This window comes from Leptosomus discolor, chromosome 14 (assembly GCF_034619465.1).
Source record: "Leptosomus discolor isolate bLepDis1 chromosome 14, bLepDis1.hap2, whole genome shotgun sequence".
Classification (NCBI taxonomy): Eukaryota; Metazoa; Chordata; class Aves; order Leptosomiformes; family Leptosomidae; genus Leptosomus; species Leptosomus discolor.
In genome coordinates, this window is record NC_141404.1 from 16,294,031 (window position 1) to 16,315,020 (window position 20,990).

Genomic DNA, 20,990 nt, shown 5'->3' on the forward strand with positions numbered 1-20,990 from the left:
AAGCCTAAGTCAAAAAGATGAAAGGTGTGGAAAGTGACAGAGAAGGTGACAGAAAGAAAATGGAGAAGGGAGAAAGAAAAAAATGTGTCAGCTTTGAGATGCCCAGTTATATGAAAGAGTATATGTTAACTCAGGTAGCTTGGCAGACAGCCATTGGCTCTGTTATTTGGGGTTGGTATTGACGGCAGCTGGTTGCTGCTGATGGAATGAGTCACATTTTCTGCCTCCCCTTCCTTTTATGGCCATTAATGATTCACATTTGATGTGGGCTGCTGAGTTACACTACACCACATTCCATCTGTATTTGGGCTCAGGAAGTCACTTCCGAGCTTTGCTCCTCAGATAGATAAATGTATCATGACTCTTGGAAGAGAAGCTGAAAATCTGGTCTGGGAGCAGACACCCTGTGGGGTTTTCAGGAAAGGAAACATCCAGTGGCTTCTTCTGTCAGGTCTCCAGCAGCTTCTTTTGGAGACAGGAAGGTACGCCTGTGCAGGGCATGCAGAACAAATATACTGCAGCTCCCACCAGGTATAGCTGCCCGTTCTCAGCAATCAAAGTTTCACTGACCGTAGCAAGTATTCTTGTTGATTTGGGACATGCGTATGCGAGAAGTGTTGGTTTGGGGTTTTTTTTTTAAACTATTATCAGCTAGAGAGGAACCAAAATCTTGCCACCTGCACTCCTAAATTTTAACAGCTCACATATAATGAATGTGGCACTAATGTCAGTCAGGCTCAAAGCCTGCAAAATTAAAGCTATAAAATCAAATAGAAATTTTAGGCAAAGAAACACTCTGCCTGTCCCATCCTTAGTAATAAACACAAGCTTTTCCTTGTTTTGTTCCTGTTGCTTTGAACTGCCAGGCTGAGCCTTGATAGTTCTAAAACCAAAAGAGATGTTCGCTGCTGATAGTCCTACACCCAAACCCAAAGGTAATTGGGACACAGAGACTAAAATACTTCCAACCCTGTTATATCATTCAGTTAGAACAAAGAGAAATTAAAGGAGCAGTGCAGAGGAGACCCATGAAGAAGTGACACTGAGGATTTGTCTTCAGAGCTCACTCTTGGCGTGTTTTGGAGATCTGAGTGTACATTGTGTGCAGAAAAAAGGCTCTGTTAGGACTAGGACAGTGTAATAATGAAGGAGACGGTAAAAGCAGAAACCCAAGCTTAGAACAAAGCAAAGGCCTCAGGTAGATCAGAGGCTTCAGGGAAAAGTCTTGAGCTTGTACTGTAGTACCTAAGATTGGGGCTTAGACACTACTCAGGAGGTCTTGTAGGCTCTTTCTCCTGAGCTTGCTCACAGCATGTGTTGCTGCCCTGTTGGCAGTGAGTTAGGGGTTCAACTTAGAAAACAGGAGTCTAAAAACCCAAGGTTCTAACCCAACGTAAATTCCAGTTGCTTCTACAGCCTTATCTGCTGGCATGAGGGATACAAGGAAAGCATGAGCAGCCAGACCTAGTGGCTGAGAATCAGGTAGGAGCAAGCAGGCTGGTACCATTATCATGATAACCAAGGACAGGAACCTGTGAAGCCTCAGGTGATATCAAACCAGAGAGTGAAGTCATGATCACAGGCTGGTCCAAAGATTCAAGAACCTGTGCAGCAAGGGATGAAATTTTATAAAGATGGGACTAAAGAGGGACAAGAGTAGGCAGAAGGTAGTGCTGAACAAGATTGTCAAAGCTAGCTACACGCTAGGACTACCAATAATAGCAGAGAGGAATGGCTGAGGTTGCTTCCTGCACTTTATAGTGGACAAATTGCCAGCTGGTCTTGTTGACCTTAGTTATTTACTAGTGTGGCCAGGCTGATCAGGTCCTTAGCCCTGGAGGGAACTGGCTGCTATTGGACTGCCAACTTGGACACAGCCTGGCGGGGCTGATGCACAGCTAGCACATGAACTGAGAGCACAGATAGCTCAAAGATAGATAAATAGCTGGTAGATGGCTAGATGATTTATAAAGATGATGCTGTAAGCTTTTCCATTCTAGATTGGCCTCTGATAGCAGTCATTATGAGCTGGATGGAGCAAATAAACCATAAAATACAGTGTCACCAGTTGGGATGCACTTCAAGTTGGAACTAGCCACTGTGAGAGCTGCCTTGCATTGATCCAACAGCTTGTGTGGAAATAACATGCTCCTTTTCTTATCCTCTTTTTGATCTAGGGGACATCATTTTGATGGTGTCACCTGTGGTATCTCATGCATACGGTGATGTGATTTCTGTCTGTACTCATCAGGGTTTTGTTCTGCAAGGAGTCCGACAGCTGCAGCTTTCACCAAAGCAAGCCTTTGGGCTGAGCATGACAACAAGTCAGGTACTGGACAGAACACACAGCTTAGTTGTACACCTTGGATTACCAGTTGTTCTGAAACTAATTACACTGTGAGCTTGTGGATTTGTGAGCTGACACTCCTCTAGTGAGTGTTCTCAAGGACACTCATTCTCTCTTTACTAGCTAGCCAGCACTCATGTTCTCAGTGCTCCTGTGAGTGGTACTCTGGGTGCTTTCAGTGATGTTTTCTTCTTTAGTAAGGAAAATCCCACCAGGCCTCAGCCTCTCGCTGGGAACAGAAGTGTGAATTCATAATTGGGCCTCCTCCTACTGAGGCAAACATGAATTTTACCATTGATCTCAAAGTAAGCAAGAGCAGGCAGTAGCTCCATAAACCAAAATAACCATTTCTGATCTGCAAACATATATTCGGGAGAATAGTCTTCGTCTAATGGACTGGTGTTTGATTATGTACTTCACAGTCCCTCTGGGACTGGTTATGGCCTGTCAGCATGAAGTCCCCTAGATTAATGCATTCCAGATGGGTTGCAAAAAGAGTTTTCCTATTGTCAAAAATAACTTTTTTTTTTCTTTTTCTCTGAAGCTCTGTCTAATGTGATGATAGATTTGAGTTAGACTGCAGTTGGCATTTTGACAAGTCAGACTAAGGAAACAGCAATAATCATAAATGCAAGATTTCAGTCAAACTTAATATATGCAAGAAGTCCAGTTCTGCACTTCTTACACAATAAATCAGCCAGGAATCATATGACACTTTCTCTGACAAAGGAGTGGACCCCTTACTCTATATGATCATGCTTAGGGTTGTTAGCTGTGTCAGTCAGGAAATGCATCATTTTGCAAATTAGACTGGGTACAAAGCCCCGCCTTTCTGCTTGTTCTGTGATCAAGCCTGAGGGATATTCCCTGCCCATAATATTTTGTAGAATAAACAGAACTTATTTATGGAATACTACAGCCCAAATAGCCAAATATTTGGACCGTGCTCCTAAATAGCCATTGAACATGTTAACAGCAGCAACTATTGCTTCAGCATGCTGTTTGGAGCTAAATGTTTCTGAAAAATCATCTCTTCGTTTGGGACTCAAGATCATTTTTGCACGAGTGACTTAAGATGGTACCACACACCAGCTGAGTTATAACTGTTGTGGTTTTAGTCCAGCCCAGTTGCAGGGCAGAACATTTTTATGTCAAGCTTCTTCCCTAAGGTTTAAATTAAGTTTCTCTGTCTCATGAATAAATGATGTATGAACACCCAGTTGTTGGAAGTTACTATGGCTCAGCTGGTGAGCTGTAGCTTGTTATGCCATCGTTAACTATTTCCTTGAGCCGTATAGTGATTGCATCTGGATTTAGTGGTCTAATCTGGCCCTCGTTATTTCAGATTGCTGTGTTTTGCCCTAGCAAGACTTCAAGTTTGCCCAATAGCTCTGCAAGAGGAGAGCTCTCTGCTGAACCACGTGTGCAGTGTCTCGTTTTGTTGCTGAGAAAGGAGAACGCTAGTCATCACATCGCTGCATTCGTAAAAGGTAATGCTGCCACTGCTCAACAGCCTTGGGGAAGGAGGTTTGCATTTTGGTGCGTGTGAGCTAAACGTCAACAGTCTAACCACTGTTAGCTGTTACGTGGCAGGGAACGTTTATTGACAATATCAGGGTCTGATAGTTTTGCTTTATGTCTCTCCAGACCAACGTGTAAACCGGTCGCTCCTACGTATCCAACAGAGAAGATTGATCTTTGTCAGTTGTTTGATCTTTAGCATTAGAGTCCTCTTGAACTTCAAGCCCTAGAGTAATTCATGTTGTAAGGAACCTTGGAAGGCCTCTCATCCAATGTCCTGCTCGATACAGCATCAGCAATGAATGTTCAGGGCTTTTTTTCAGTCAGGTCTTGAAAATCTGCAAGGACAGAGATTCTCTGCCTCTCTGAGGCTTTGTTCGAGTGCTTGAGCATCCTTATGGGGAACTGTTTTCCTCTTACGTCAAGCTGGAATCTCCTCTGAATTCGTGAGCCTTGTCTCTTGGCTTCCCACTGTACATCTCCATAACGGGCCTGGCTTCATCGTCTCAACAACCTCCTCTTCAGGATTCTTATTGCATGGAGAGGTAGGGTAGCAAAAATGTGTGTGTTCCACTGAGCCTGAGGGATAGCATCTGATCCTACCAGCCTCAGCCCCGAGTGCTGTGTTCTTGTGACTTGCAAGCACCTGAACTGTAGCTCATTTTACTAGGGACTGCCAAAACCCAGACAAGTTGCTGCCCTAAATCTTCTTACTGGAGTCAGGTTCTGTTCTGAGGCTCTGGTTCAGGAAAAGCATTATTTGGTTTTCTTAAGGATGAGGTGACATTGGTCTCAAGTGGGGAAGATCACAGGCACCTCCCCTGCCTGCTTCTTCCCGCTCTGGCAGTGGGCATGTTGCCTGCAGCAGGAGGGTCCATTCCTGCACCCGTTTTCCTGCAACTTCCCCTTCAGACACCACCTCTGAGAGAAGAGGATTGCTGCTGCTGCCACCACCAGAAATAGCTTGTGATGGAGATGGTGATCCACTGCCCAATTTCTTCCTTTAATTTATCCACAACAGAAAAGAACATTTGGAGTTTTGGGGGAAAAAAAATGGCCATTCAAAAAGCCCTCTGCTTTTTCTCCTGAGACTATCACAGAATGTTCTGAAAACACGTACGGACACAGTGGATTAATCATGGCAGACTAACTACAGCACCATGTCACCTACTGCCTGTACAGCCAAGGAAAGTTGCTCATTAAAATAGCACAATTTCTGCTAGTTTTCTCCTAGAGTGCCACAGGTGATGTTTACAGTGTTTGTTTTGCACGGGGAATTTCCCACTACAAATACATAGGTGGGCACTGGAACAAAGGATATTCTGGAAAGGTAAAATGTTTTCCCGCATTGTAGGGAACTCAGGGGTTTTTCCTTTGTTTTGGAGACAGATTTTGCAAATGCCTCTTTCCATGTGTTCTGTGGTTGCTTTGGAACTGATCCAGAGAGATACCTTATTCCATGTTCTGGAGCCCTGGAGAGGGGCAGCTGACATTCTTGCCACGTAACCTTTGGTTTGGCCTCTGGGAAGTGTAGAATAGCAGTAGGGTAAATACATACTAAGAAGTTTTGTGTTTGTAATCAATACCTCTGAAAAGCAGTTACCCCTTCAAGGTCTTGAGCGCTATTCAATTTTCAAAGCAAGGAAAAATTCAATAATCACTCCTAAAATAGAGCAGATACATGGGTGTCTTCGGGTAATGGATCTTTGTCTTGAGCATCAAACACCATAAATTTTTGTCCAAGCTTTACTTTTTGCCATGCATTGAGTTTGAATAAACAGCAGGTAATGCTGCTGTGGCAGTGATGGCACATTTTTTCATTACTCATGTCACCTGAGAAAAGCAGATAGTGATTGTCAGTGGTACAAGCTCCAATCTCTTGTCAATGCTATGTTTTGACATCTGAGGTTTGCCATCAGCCTCTAGCACTAATAATCCATTTCCCATGCTATGCTACAGTAAATTTTTGACAGGTTTGTATGGTAGAAAGCAATCAAATGAACACAAACTAATTTAGAAAATAACAAGCCTTTAAAACTGTGGTCTGAAATATTATTACAGAAGGCTGAACTAATTGTTGTGGAAGTGTCCTATGTGCCAGTGCACGCTGCCTGTGCCTAGCCCGGCCTTTTGGAGGAAGAATGGGAACTGAGAGATTGTGGTTTCAAGCACTTAGTGTCTGTAAAAGTGGTGTGGAGTCGGATATTTTCCAGACTGGGAGTTACATGAGCAGAACATGATGTTTCTGTTCAGGCCTGTAATCCCAGCAATGCCTCTGTGGCTGCACGGTGCTGTGCAGGATGCGGGACGCTGGCCTTGCACCTTGAGGTGCAGACACCTTGAGGCCTGCACTCAAGCACTGGGCTCAAGATCTGTGACTTCTCTCCCCTGGGGACACCAACTTATTTAAGACGCTTATTATCATTCAAGAGCTGTGTAGCATCTTCTGTGCATTTGCTCCACGCTTCTGTTTGTAGCAGGAGCCAGGAGGTGTGTCAGAAGAGCGTTTTCCTGTCAGGCTGCATGACAGAGCTCTCTATTCCTCACATTTTCTTTTGTTCTGTGCGTAGGCCTGATGAATGAACTGGCGAAGCGTGGCCTCCTCGGCGACGGGCAGGGCAGCCTGCCTGCCTGCCACAGCTGGGCTGGAGCCCTCCCTGTGTTTTCATGTGGCTCCTTACACCAAGACCTTCCTGCAGACACTGGGTAGGGCAAAGCTACAGGAAACACATTGTTCTGGTGTGTATGAGGTCTGACAACCTTAACAGGGGATTTTCCTGAATAAGAACGTTAGGAATATGCTTATGGTCTGTAATAACTCGTTTAGTGTTCTGCTGTCTATCAGTCGTAGCAACTCTCCTTAGATGTCTTCTGTTGCTGGGTAATGAATGGAAGAATTAACAGAAAAGCAAAATGGAAATACCTTTTCAAAGTAAATTAAAAAATATGTGGAAAAATAAGTTATTTAATGTGACATGAGAATGACCAATTAAGCCTTAAACATATCATAATTGAAAGATTAATATCCAATCAATACCTACTTATTGCCATGGTTTCAAGAGAGGTCAAAATATTAAAATTAGATAAGTTGGTGGTCAAGCATGTAAAACTAGAGCTTGCTAAAGTGATAAGTGTTGGCAGCTGTAGTTCTTCTGTAGGTGCAGAGAAGGCACTTTTTCATTTCACTTTACTCAGATGTTCTTAATTTCGGTTTATACAGTTGAATTCACTTCAGTAACTCATTCATTCAAAGCTGGGAAATTGGTAGGACTTGAAAAAGCAAGTAAATTTGTTTTCTATTATAAATCTATGACTCAAATGGGTAGGAGAGTCTTCAGCCTACTAGTTCTATATGCTTGGAGGTCATGGTAATCAGATGTTTATTTTGCTAACTATAGGTGGTGTTTTCTTGTGTATTCAGCAGGTTAATATAGTTTTCCTTAGCTAACTAAATTATTTTAAACTTTGAATATCAGGATTTTTAATTGAAGTATATTCTTCTCCAAAACCAAATTCACACTGCGTCTTAAGGAAAAGTAATAATCAAATGCATGTCATTCACTATTTTCTAGCATTATGAAATGGTTAGATGTAGGAATAACTAAGTAAATAAAGGTTAATCTATATAATTGCTTAAATAATTGTGTAGTGAAACAGTATGGAACCAAACACAGATTTCTGATGGTGTGGGGATTCTGCAGGCTACACTGTTCCCAGTAGGACCGTGGGTACATGCATGGTTTTACAACAGTCCTCAGTTCAGCCCTCAATCGTATGCCCTGTAATCTCCTAGAAAGCAAAATAAAGTATCAGTTTAATGTGAAGTCACTCATTAGCTATCAATCTGAAATTGAGGCCTTAAATCCTATTGGTATAGATTATCAACTCTGCTTAATGGTGTGAATAAGGATATCAAAATTATGACCAAATATATTTGCTTTACATGGGAAAAAGTAATTCCAGTTAAGGAGCGTGACTAATTAGTAAGGGTTTGCTGTGATAGCGCTCCTCACGCGTGATTCTTTTTCTGTCCCTGCTGAGCTGCAGCGCGAGCAGCAGTATCACAGTGAGGCACCGGCCTTTGTCTGCTCGCTTAGAATTAGTCAATTCCTTCACACTAACAAAGAGATTTGGTTTTGTGGGATAACTAGTTTTGTTTTGGCGATCTTCCTGGGTAGGAGGAAACCTCAGTGCAGTGCCAGACCTCTGTAACATTCCCCTGAACGTTTTCTGCAACCGAACATATGCTTCTGACCCTGAAACGGAGCAAGTTGTCATGCTGACGGTGGTTGGAATGGACGCTATGAAGAATGCCAGAGAGCTCCTTCGCCAGATCCTGCTTCCTCGGCGCAATGATCAGTCTTGGAGTGCAGGTGATCCCAGCTCTCGGGGAGGGCTGTAGAAGTTGGTCAGGAAAGTTTATCCTGTCTAGCGATTTTTATCATAGCAGAAACATTATGATAAATGTGGTGAAAGGGGTCTTGGGAAGGAGGACAGGCTTCTTTGCTTACCCAACTAAAGAACTGAAGAATTTATTGTGGCTAGTTAGTCACAGGCAAGGCCACTTTTCATATTGCAAACAGCTCAGGTGGGCATAATTTTCTTACAGAGTGTCAAATTAGTTGGAGAATGTGCTTAGGCTTACTAAGCCTTTTATGTAATCCAGAGCGTTGTGCCTCTCCCTGCGAGACAAAGCAGCTGCATAACTGGGGCACAGCAACAGGAATTCAGAAGTCACAAACTCTGTTCTGTCTGCGGACATCACTTGTGATCAGAAGCAAGACACTTCCCCCCTTCACCCTTCGTTTCCTTGTGTGCACAGGACGAATAACGACAATATGCCCTGCATTAAATGCTTACAAATGCATGAAGAGTGATGTCGAGTGCTAAGCAGGATGATGATTTTTATATAATTTCATGATATAGTTTGCATCAAAGTAATAATACAGGAAGCGTACTAACAAAGGGCAGAAGTCTGGCACCCTGTCTTATACTATGGTGTACCCTACTCTCTTGAAACCGTTCTGTGGAGTAAGTTCTGTGTCATGGTAGGTGAGGAGGAGATTCTAGCTGACAGAAACTTCCAGCAACATGCACTGATGGATTGAGCCCCTAAATATCTTCTTACAATGGAAATAAACTACTTTAGAGACAAGTCAGCATTAAATTGTAGCTTATTACTATAATGAATATAGCTTAAAATGGAATATTATGAGAGGTGGAAAGGATCTGTAGTTATGGATTGTATTGTGTCAAATCACATTGTTATCAGTGTATTGTCAGTGTTTCCCTTTCAACTCTTCTCCATTAGCTGTGTTCTCTAATCAAATCATGGCACTTATTCTCTGTGGCTCCCTGTTGATTTCCCAGATAACCCATATTTTGTTTTCACTGTAATGTGATTTCCTAGCATTTGTATCTGGTGTTTTTTTCCAGTATATTTCTATATCTGCATTACAGTCCATTTTGGATGCAATAGGGGGTGAAATCAAAGCAGCTTTGGAACTTGGTTGTCTTGTTAAAAAATCCATGTGAATTTGGAACATGCGTTTCCAAAAGGAAACACAGCTTCTATGAAACACACGCTGTCAACTGATGCTAAACCAATTTCTCTTGACTTGCAGAAGGACCCGATTCAGGATTTGAGCTCCTAGGTCTCAAGTGGTTGCCCCGTCTCACTCGGTGTCAGGCCAGAGAAATAACCCCTTTTGAGGTTGGAGATCTTTCCTGGCAAAGAAGCCTTGAGGTACTAATGTCAAACCCAGTCCTTGTGTGTGCATTGCAGTGGATCAATGCCTTCAGAGTTCTTGCAGATGCATTGAAGAGATTAACACAACGCAGGGAGAAGCGAAGCAAAACTGACAGTCTTCTACAGACAGTAATGGCCTTGACCCCAAAGGTGACATTTAGACAAGCCACCTTCTTCTTCACAGAGGTGGATTTTGTAACTGGTAAGACGTGTTTTTACTGTTTATAATGTCCTCAGGCATAAGGTGTTTGGGAATGTATTGAACAAAGGAATCCATTGCTATGGGGTTTTCTCAGGCACAGAGAAACTCAATAATTTGGGGTTAAATGCTGTGCTTGCCTGAGTAATGATGAGGGATACTAAATCAGCAGGAGCCAGCTGAGGTCATCTACAAGTTGGCCTATTAATCTAATGTGGCTATGCATGGCCTGGTGCCCTTTCTGAAGATGTCAAGGTACTCCATAAATACTGAACAGATATTACAGCACTTGGCAGCACCAGTAAATAATACTATGCATTTTGTCTCTGTATATAAGAGAAACTGGGAAACAGAGGCCAAGATCTATCCCACCTAATTGCAGTGCCTAACTTGTTGAGGCTAGAGGCCCCGACCTTGCCCCTGTACTCAGGGAGACAAAGGTACTACCAATCTGCAAGAGCTGAAGAAAGCAGATTTCTTGAGAATTTCTTTTTATCCTAGAAGAGAACGAAGAGTTCATGAGGAACAGAGACCTTCATTGTCAACAGCTTCAGTGATATATGCTAGCATTGATCTTTCAGCATGGTAAACCTGCCGGTTTCCTCCTGTGGGCAGAAATGTAGAGCCGCACCTCTTTAAACTAAATTACTGTGCAGACTGTGGTGTTATTGACGTTGGATGCTTTGGAGCAGCAGGGTACGAGCTCCCACTGGTTTCTCCTTATGTGAAATATATTGGCATATCACCTCTGTTCTTGGGGAAGCCTGACTCTTCACACCTAAAGATAAACAGTTCTGAGCCTGATTATCCAGACACAGAGATAAATCAAGATTGTGGTAACACCGCATATCAACTGAGGAGGAGTGACGCGGTTCCATAAGTGTATTCGTGCTTTGTAATTTATAGCTCTATAGCTCTTCCCCTATCTTTTCCTGGAGAAGAAAGGTGCTTTGTTGTCAACACAAACTTAGATGCTTGTGTCAAACACACAGCGCTTATGTACTGTGGAGTAACAAATTGACTCTGTTGAACAGAAAGAAGAAAATGTGACGGTGTCGGGAAAACGATACTCATTTTAGTCTCACAAAAAGTTAGATTTGACAGTTAACTACGTGGGTGTTCTATATGAGAGTGGAGAGCAAGAGGAGACCTTCAAAAAAGAGGTCATCAAACATCCCAAATTAGTGTATAAAACTGTAAGAATTCATGCATTGGTGCCTTTCATTAAAGTTATCTTGAGACCAAAAGGCAGGATAAGAGGAAAGCAGAACTGTGAGATCAGTTTATTGAGGGAGGTTGTAATCACAGTGCCAGCCTTCCCCATGAAAGCCATTGTCAAGAACAAAGGAGCATAGCTGAAGCATGACTTCAGCATCTTGCGCTCTCTCTTTTGTAAGATCATTACATTTTTTTCCTCCTATTTTTGTTGTTGTGGGAAGAATGGAGGGGTCTTTGTACTAGTGAACAGCTCTTCAGTATTTTACAGCTGGTAAAATGTCCTCCATTTCCCCTGCTAAGTAAATCACCTTCGTCACCCCCCACCCCAAACAGTGAAGATCCCCCATCTGTGAATCCATAAAAATACAGCTCCTTCCTTTTACAGATGCAGAACACCGCCCTGCTATGAAATACCTGCCACCACCTGGCAAGAGGTCACGGGCCAAAGGTAAGACCAGAAGTGTGCACCAGTTGCCTCTTGGATAAAAACAAATAAATTTTATACTCTTAAAATAGATTGAAGAAAACTATAACTCCGTGTCCTCTGTCAGAATCATCCAAGTGGGATTAGTAAACTCTTGGTTAGACGACATAATCCCAAGCAACTAGGAAGAAGAGGCCAGATGGGTCCACTAGGTACTGGGCGAAAGTGGTAGTATTGCCAGGTCGCCTTTCTTCTATACAGTTCTTCAGTGCATGCCTGGATGACCTCTCTAGGACTGGCATGGAATGTAGGCTAGAAGAGTAATTAATGCCAGCTCTTTAGTAGCCCTTTTCAGATGTAGATCTCAAAAAGATGAGTTTCATTATGTTTTACAGAGGGGTAGTTGAAGCCTAGAGAGGTGAAATGTGTTGATCGGGGTTACAAGTAGGTGATGGAAATCAGAGCAGAACACACATCTCCTGTCTCAGACAGGGGCTCTGTCATTTGCATTACAGACAGGGGCTCTGTCATTTGCATTACAGGGCCACACAAGTCACCACAGAATATACAGATCCTAGAAGTTCTTTCAAATAACCCCATACTAAAGAAAAAAATTGGTACTGTGAGGTTGTGAGCTAAAAAGTTATTAGGCAAGGAATTTGGAGCTGGTGCCACCTTCTATATGTACTCTTATTACTCCAACAAAATAAAAGACAGACAGGTGGAAAGAGAAAAAAATGTCATTAAAAGAAAAGAACACTTTGGTTAGATACCTTCCAGATACATTGCCCTGGGAAATAGAAATAACATGGATTTCAGACAGTAATAAATACAAAAGAATGGTAATTTTGTTTTGATGAACAGATTTTAGTTTTCTGTTATCTACCTTGCATGTCACACTGGTCAAACTTGCCAATCACTGGAAAAGGAAGTCCTTTATCAGTCTGATGCACGCTTCTCCTCCTTGTGCCCCAGTCCTAGATAACTTCCCAATTCATGTGTGCCTTGAAGTGCCTTATATCTTCCTCACCTCTCCAGGTCACAGCAGGTTTTGCATTAGATCGAAGGAGACACTTTTATATGGGCTTTTGTCATAAGTTCTGACTCACCAGACTCCTTTTATAATGCTCTACTCTTATGAAGAACCACTGAAGTGACTATTCTGGCTGCTCGGGGAGTGTCAGTGAGGTTTTATTAGCAGAGCTGAGGGAAGGACTGAACAACAGATCTGGCCTCAGTAGGTGTGTAGTCAGAATACACAGCCCTTCTTTGCTCCCAAGGGCACAAGAGAGGACATTATACAAAACACTTGAGCTTCTGGGACTTACACTGGAAACAAGGCAGCTTCTAACCTGACTGTGAAATACTGAGAGCACAAAGGTACTTAAACTCACCGTCAGCCCCTCCCTGAAACACACGGAAAGGGTAACCAAGAGGCAACATGACTTGGTACTTGCAGTCCTTTTCAGCGTATGCTGTTGGGCTTGCTGGAGAAGTGGCAAGTACGACATCTCCCGGGGTGTCCCAGTACGTCTGAATGCCTGAAATCAAGCCATGCATGTCCCAGGATAACACTTTAAAATAACAGTGTGTCGTAGCAATGTTGGCTGCGTTATGCAGAGATGATGGCGGCGTTCTCAAATTACTGTCCCAGCACATGCCGCTTGCTCAAATCTACCTGCTTTTCTTCTTTAGCAGGAGAGCGCCAGAGATGCCCTGCAGAATCGCTGTTCACCTACTTGCAAACAGGTGAGAGAAAAGCAGGTGGAAAAATGTGGTTTGACAAGGACTTTGTGGAACTCACTTGTCTAGATGTACCAGCCAAAAATAAGCAAAGGGATGATACCAACTTTTTCCTTAGGCTTGCGTACAGGCAGCGATATACACTCTCCTTTCTAAGCATGCCAGAAAATCTGATATTTGCTTCTCTTGAGTTTACATTTATTTTTGGCTACACACATATCTAAAATATTTATATAAATAGTGTATAAAGTAAACAGTATTTTTCACAGTTACACTGTGAAATCAAAACCTATGTAATAATTTTTTGGGGGAAAAAATCATTGGCTATGAGAAGAAGGGATCTAAAAATATTGCAAAGCACAAAAACATAACAAAGATCCAGGCAACTTGGGCAAAACTGGGAAGGCCACTAACCAGCCAGAACTGGAGATGGAAATCAGGCGTGTCTGAGGGCTGCCAAACAGGTGCCTCTGGTAATTCATAATCAATAGAGACTGGTCCATTGATAGGCAGCACTGGACTGTTGTCACTTATAATCACTGAGGGGAGAAAACCAACTCTAGGTGGCAAGGTGTTCCACTTGTCTTTGACCAGACCAAGATGGCAAAGTGACGCAAGACAAATCCCTCTTGAAGTGTCTAATGCACATCAATATGCAGCATGTAGCGATTCACATACCCCAAGAATGAGAAAGTTTGCCCAGAAACGTAGCAGATGGGGGGTAAAACATCTCGAGGACAATGAGCGCTCATGTGACATGGGTTGCCATTCTGCAGGCGAGCAGCTGCATGGATCTGAGCGGCTTCTGTACTTGCATGCTGTTGCTATGGCATTTAAACCTTTCTGTTCAAGAATGATGCCCAAAAAAATAGCAGACCTTTAATAGGAGGGCTCCCTGCATGATAAGGGTTAAGTTTCCATATCAAGGGGGGGGGGGGGGGGCAGGCAGTAATTTTGCTTTTGATTTTTGATCCCATATTTCTCTGCCATGAATCAGCAACACGCTTCTTGCTGTTTGAAAATAACAGTGTACGTTAAATTATATGTAGCATTGTTGACGCTTCGTTGCCTCGACATCTGTATAATTAGTAGTGGGGTGTACGGGAAACATAAAATGACATTTTATGTCCACAAACAGATAATCATGGATCAATTTGAGCAGCCTGCCATACTGTTACCTCATGTTTCATGCTAATTGACATGGTTAGACACCAGCAGTTAATGGGTCCTAGCTGACTGGTTCCGACACTACAGTTGCCAATAAATCTTCAAAGGATGTTATTAGGATAAAATCTTAACTATATGCCTAGTAACAAGGTACTTTAGATTAGCGAAACTAATAATTTGAAAATGCTGTCATTTAAAAATGCGATTTATGTATTTTCTACCTTTTAATACATGTTGTATCATGAGACAGCAAAACTCTCCTGATCTGTTTTGTTTTCTTGTTTCTCATAGCACACTGAGTGCTGCACCTGGCTGGCAGCTCTGGTGGGGGAGCTTTGTCAGAAGCAAAAAGGTTTTGCTGAAATTTCAATTTTAGTAAACACAATTCTATTCATAATAGGTTTATAACATCAGTTGGGACCTGTCATACTTGTTTGTGTCTCTCTGAAACACAGCTCTAACAAAGAGATACAGAACACTGAGAGAAACTGTGAGATCACATAATCACTACAGTTCACATGAAAAATGCAAAAGGGAATATTTTATCTCTCTTAAAACATCCATATGTAACATAAAGGATTGAGTCTTATCCTACAGACCTGCCACGTAAACTTTTTGGATTCAGAGCAGATTTCTTGCAAAAAAAAACCCTACAAGCCTGGATTGGTTTAGATATATTTTAAAACTAAAAATCAAACAAAACAAAAAAAAACCCACAACAAACCAAAAAACCCCCACAAAAATCCTATATGCACAGGGTTTTTTATGGACTTGTTTTGTTCAAATTTTTATGAACTTCTCGCCAGCTTTTAGATAGCCCTCTTCTACAGATGTCTGGCCAGGCAAGTAAACAAATACTGCCGTGTGTTTTACCTCTGTTTTTAGGAGCAGCTTTGGGTTTCACTAGTGTGCTTTGTTACAGGAGCCCAGATGCTTTGCACGGTGCTGCTGATCAAACCTGGTGTCTGGAGCCACAGTCTTGCAAGGATCCTCCAAAAACTAGACCTAGAAAAATTCATTGTGGTTGGGATGAAACACGTAAACTTGGAACCAGACATTGCCTTAGGACTCCTTTCTTCTGAAGTGAAACAGGTTTGTTAGGAAGCTGGCGGGGCTGTGGCTACGCTTAGGTTTAGAGTGGGGAAACATGTGAGCTAGTGAATAATCCGTTCCTGAAAAAAAAACAGAATTCCCATCCGGGATTTCAGAGTTGTTGTTAGAAGGGAACTATATAGAACAATCAGATCTGTACTCTCAGGCACAAAGCGAGCTGATGTGCTGACGGATTCTTTTATCCCATGCCATAAAGCAGCAGACCTGGTTTCTCTCAAACAAAAGTTTGGCAGATAGAGGCAATACAGCCCTCACAGGAGCCTGTTCAGTTGCTAACCTGCACTGTTGACTTTCTAACTGCAAGCCAGGTGCCCCCTCTTGCTTCCCCAAGGTCACTCCAGGTAGGACACATCTGAGGAGCACACCACACCCTGCACGTGGGCCTGCTTTGCCTCCCATGTGTTTCAGCCTGGGAGCTGGGAAACATTCATTGCGCTGCCAGAGGATCTGTACCTCTGGAGCCCTGTTACCTTACCTTACATTACACAGACAGCAGAATCTATGTTCCGGGAGCGTGTGTTCAGGAGCCTGTAAAAATGACCTGCAGAGCGAGGAAACTGAGTTACTGTCACTTCTAATGTCTAATAGACAATAAAGAGGGTTCTTAAAACTTGGGCTGTTCCAGCTTTTTGTTAGCTAAAAATAGATTTGTGTTTCTGATCTTGTATAGCGTTAGAAATTATTTTTTTCCTGACCTGAAATATCCCGAGATGAGTGTAAAGATACCGTGAAAGCCAGGAAACTGGAAGCTGAGTGTTTTAGAGGAGTTAGGGCTGGGCTTTTTTCCCCTTTGGGGAAAGAATTTCTTTGCTTTCATGAAGTCCTTTAACCAATTTTTACAGAAAACAAGCCTTTATAATTGGTATTGCTCTTGGGATAAATTGGGAGAGTTTATAACACTCTCTTGTAGAAATTCATAATAAAGTCTTCCAGAAGATGACAAGAACATGCCAGGACAGTTCTACAACATAACCGTGAATCAGGAACAATTAGTACCTTCTGCATGATAGCAAAGCAATGGAGCACAAGCATTTGATTTTTAAATATTTACAGACCACTGGTGAGAGGGACGTAGTGGCTGTTAGAGTTGATGAGGAAGTGCTTTCTAATATGGCTTTTAATCATACAGCTTAATACAAAAAATACTTAACTGATCATCTGAAAAAAAAACACTTTTAAAAATCCAACTGTCTACCTCAGGAAGCAATGCAGATATATGCAGGGTAAATTTGAAGAGAGGTTGTTTCATGAAAATTTTCTCTTGATTTTGGAGTTCTCTAACACACTAGAGCAGCTGTTGAGCATTGATTTAGTTTCCTTGAAGAGCTGGTGACTAACAGTTTAAAAATTACAGATTATTGGGTGTTTGTTCATGGGGAAAAAAAAGCAGGTTTTGAAAGGGAGAAAGCAGAGATAATAGCCTGCCTTTGGCAAGGGGGAATGGGCAGTAGGAAATGCTTTCTGCTGTACAGGGACTCCTCCTCATTTTTAAAACACATCTGAAAGTCTTTCACTCATGAGGGCTGAAAAAGGCTGAGCTCCCAAGATAAGTAGGTAGATTTTCAAAAAGCCTCAGCATGTTTCAGGGTTATTTTGAAAATCTGGCTTGTAAGTGTTACAATGGCAGCTGGTGGGGGCAGAACTGTTTTTCACAGCTGAATTTCATATAAAGCATTTGAATTGGAGTGAAGTTCATTGTCGATCTCTTTGTTTTTCAGTTGACGGACAACAGGGTACAGTGCTGTTTTTAAAATGGGGCTTGTAATATGGGGGCAAATTGCTGAAATTTAGTACCTCCTGTTGAAGAACATGGAGCCAGTGTGTCTGACCCCTCTAGAAATTCTGTCCAGGGCTTTTTATCTCCTCTTCACCTGGAGCCTGATCCAAAATTCACCTCCAAAAATCTCAAGAAAACTCTCGCGTGCTCTGTGATGTGCCAGTTTGTTTTGTGTACATAGTACTTGTAGTAGATTTGGGTTTTATTTGCCGGTAGCAAGACTACCTAGCATCTTCTTCCTTCCATGTTATTTACATGCACATTGACAAATACCCTCAGCAACGTGATTTCAGACACATCATTGCTTTTTCAACTTAAATACTAACATTCAGCTTCTACATAGCTTTTGGCCTTTGGCATATGATAAATAATGGACTGGTCTGCCATTTGCTGAGGTTATCTAATCACAGGAGCCACGTTAATACATTTTGTCTGAAGTTTAATAATAATTAAAAGAAATGAAGGTCAGGTAAATAGAGCTGACATCGTTGTCTCAGCTCCCAGCATGACCTGATCGTGTTCAGACTGTGAGAAGGGGGAGTTCTGCCTGTGGAGGCCGTGTCTCCTTTCTGCCCTCATCCAGCAGATCCAGTTCTGCAGAGATTCACGGGTTTGGCTGCTAGCTAGAAAGCTCGCTTTTACAGTGGGACCTGATCATTCTGCTGGGGATTACCCGATATGATTGCCTGCAGCAGCAGGTCACTGGACTCAATCACTTGGCGGATTCCCTCCAGTCCTATCTTGTGATTCTACCGGTAGAGGCAGAAGGTGAATTTTGCTGCCTTTTAATCCCGTTAGTCCTTCAGAGCCAGCGCGCAGCTGGAACTTCCTCTCCCTGTGCATCAACAGAACCGCTCGCTGAATTGAAGTCAGCTGCCCGCGGGCCGGCTCGCCGCAGCTGCGTGGGTGTCGGCAAGGACGCGGTTCGAGGACGGTGTGGAGGCAGGATGTCGAGAAAGGTGTCGTTTGGCTGGCGGAGTCTAGAGCGGATGTGGGGATCTGTCAGAAGGAAAGAAGTCACCTTGACTCCCTGACACTGTCATCAGCAATTAGAAACAATGTCCTCTTTAACCCAAAGCCTGCACGTTTGCTGGGGAACAACTGAAAGACAGGAAACAGAGACAAAATAATTTTGTTATGTAGATCTAAAAGCACTGCTTAGAAGCTCTGGAACAAAATAATTTCATTTATTATGGTCTATTTAACAGAAGCTGTGTCTTTGAACATTTTCTTTTGCACGTGTTTCTGACATGGATGAATTATGTTATATCCAGTCCTTCTGAAAGTTTGCATGAAATTCTGTTTTTCCTCTCCCAAAGAGAAGACCCTTAGAAAAGTGCATTATATACCTATTTTTTAAAACTAACAAAAATTTTCAAGCAAAAAGGGTTTATTTTGTATTATACAGAGCTGAATGAATGTCAAAACTTTGCAGGATACTGTGACATGCTGAAACTCTTCATCATCCAAACAGAGCGCTCTCATCACAGGAGAGCCTGTGAAACCTCGCTGTACATTTCACATGCACAGCCGTGCGATGTGACTGGCATCCCAGGGTTGCCTTTGCCCTGTATTTCTGTGCAGTGGGAGGATTGGCAAATATCACAACTTGTATCAAATCCCTTACGTAACTAACCCATTTACAAATAAGGGGGCTTTGTCATGGATCATTCTGCATTTTTAAATACAGGGGAGAATATCAGGATTGAGCCAATAGTTTTCAGTTTATAGCCTACTTCTTAGAAATGCCATTTAGGAGGAATGTGAGTGAGAGAAGATTTGGGTCGAAGTCAGTGAATGGTTTCAAATGATAGAAAAGCAGAAGAGGCCTTGAAGTATTTTATCTCCATATTTTTAAATGAAATGATGTGATTTTCTTTTTGAAATGTTTTATCTAGAGAATTGCCATATTCCGGTGCTTTTAGAAGATTAAAAAATGGAGGAATTAAAACCTTCAGGGGGCTGAATGACGCGATTCAGCTGAATCAAATGGTGTCTTCCTCCCTTGTTTTCATGTCCTCAAAAACTGAAAAAAGTGAAGAGCCATGGCTTGGTTCAGCCAGCGAGCTGAAAATGCTGCTGCTCCTAAGCTGTGCAGGACACGCAGCGCTGGCCTGGAGCTCCTCTGCGGCGCGGGTGCTGCCGCATTGTGGAGCGCAGGGAGGCAGAGCTGGGTGCTCCTGCCACTTCAGTGAGGTGAAGGGGGCAGGAGGAGGCAGCCTGCAGCTGCTGTGAGCACCCTGACCTCACGCTTGGTGGAGACCTCAGCAACGAGCCTGGCTTGCCAAGGTTCGGCTTAATTAAAATAGTCAGCAAGCCTGTGAGTGCTCTGCTGCCCCTTGGTAGCCTTCTGTCCCCGGCACTTGCTACCTTTCCCTGGGCTTCTCGATCATTATGTGTGTCTCCAGCCTACAAATCAGACTCTTGTCGCTGGTGTAGTGGTTGCTAGTTATCATGACCATTCATCCATAGTTAAAATAGAGATCCCAGGGTGTTGTGACCTGCACAGCTGCAAGAGGAACACCTCCGCTCAGGAGTGGTCACAGGCTGAACTGACCACACTTGGCAAAGAAGCAAAGGTAGAGAAACTTGTCGTGGAGCACAATGCATCAGCGGCAAAGCCAGGAGGGTGAACTGTTTTCTTTCAGCACCCAGCTAGTGCCCGGTTCTGAGCCTCCTTGTCTTAAGCTCACAATTTCTGTCCTGATCCTAACTAGTGTATGAAATTCTACCACTCTTTTGGAGAAGTGGCTCTAGCAGCAGGGTGGGTGAGGGGGTCCTTCCTTTTGTGAATTAAAAAATAAAAGTTCTGGTATTTGTAAATCAAACATTTTATGTCAGCCAAAGAATTAAATGTGGCTCCATATCCCAGAGCATTTCGGACCCTGTTGATATTGCTGTTGTCCATTGCTTCCACCCTACCCATATGTCACACTGAAGGTAAAGTGAAAAGGGTGTTGTGTAGATCGGAGGTTCAGCAGTAGACAACTAAACTGCAGAATAGCAATTTGGTTTTGTCCTTACCCCCTGAAAATGTACAGGTATGCAGAACAAGTCACAGCACAAGGCTTTTCTGTCTTTTAGAAATAGGATTTTGTTTCCTTTTTTTTAGAAGATTTTAGGAAATTCCTGCTAACGTTGTTTGTACGCGTAAAAACTACCATTGGCTGACCTATGACCACGGGGACTAAAACCACAAGGTGCTATGGCTTAAGCTTAGTGCTTCACATTTTCTTTAGCTCTGTGTGGACTCCAGGTGGGAACTAGATCCCCTGTTATCTGGTAGGTGTCACAACAAATGCTGCCTTGGTGGCCATGGTCTGTACTCTGGAAGCTCTGCCTGTAGAGACCACTAGCATGTGTATTACAAAGAAGAGCAAAAGTGAGGAATAATGGCAGATCTGCTTGCTTCAAACAGGGATGGATCTAGCCAAAGGAAAGCTGGGATGTACCCAGCACCCACCAGCACTGCTTATTATAATCTGTTCCATCTCTATTATTTCTTTTCAGGATCCTGCTGTTTTAGAAGCTCATTGTACCTACCTTACCTTGGGCACGGCTCTCGTGCTGTGTCTTCAGAGGCCAAATGCTGTGAAGAAGCTGATAGATTTACTGGGACCAGAGGATACTGAGCTAGCCCAAGCACTAGATCCATTCTTCTGGAGGGCTCAGTATGACATCAGCACAGTCCAAAATGGATTTTATGGTAGGCTTTTGTAAAAGGGAAGTCCA

General features: G+C 42.8%; 1 protein-coding gene across 1 annotated transcript in view; it reads left to right on the plus strand.

Moving 5' to 3' along the window:
* The window catches only part of DNAAF8 (dynein axonemal assembly factor 8), a 92,006-nt gene that overhangs the window by 53,879 nt on the left and 17,137 nt on the right, over nucleotides 1–20,990 (plus strand). The window contains 10 exon segments of the mRNA XM_086472835.1: nucleotides 2,178–2,329; nucleotides 3,693–3,837; nucleotides 6,439–6,470; nucleotides 6,472–6,574; nucleotides 8,047–8,241; nucleotides 9,493–9,819; nucleotides 11,420–11,494; nucleotides 13,154–13,207; nucleotides 15,291–15,460; nucleotides 20,769–20,964. Coding sequence (XP_086328961.1) covers nucleotides 2,178–2,329; nucleotides 3,693–3,837; nucleotides 6,439–6,470; nucleotides 6,472–6,574; nucleotides 8,047–8,241; nucleotides 9,493–9,819; nucleotides 11,420–11,494; nucleotides 13,154–13,207; nucleotides 15,291–15,460; nucleotides 20,769–20,964 — 1,449 coding nt within the window.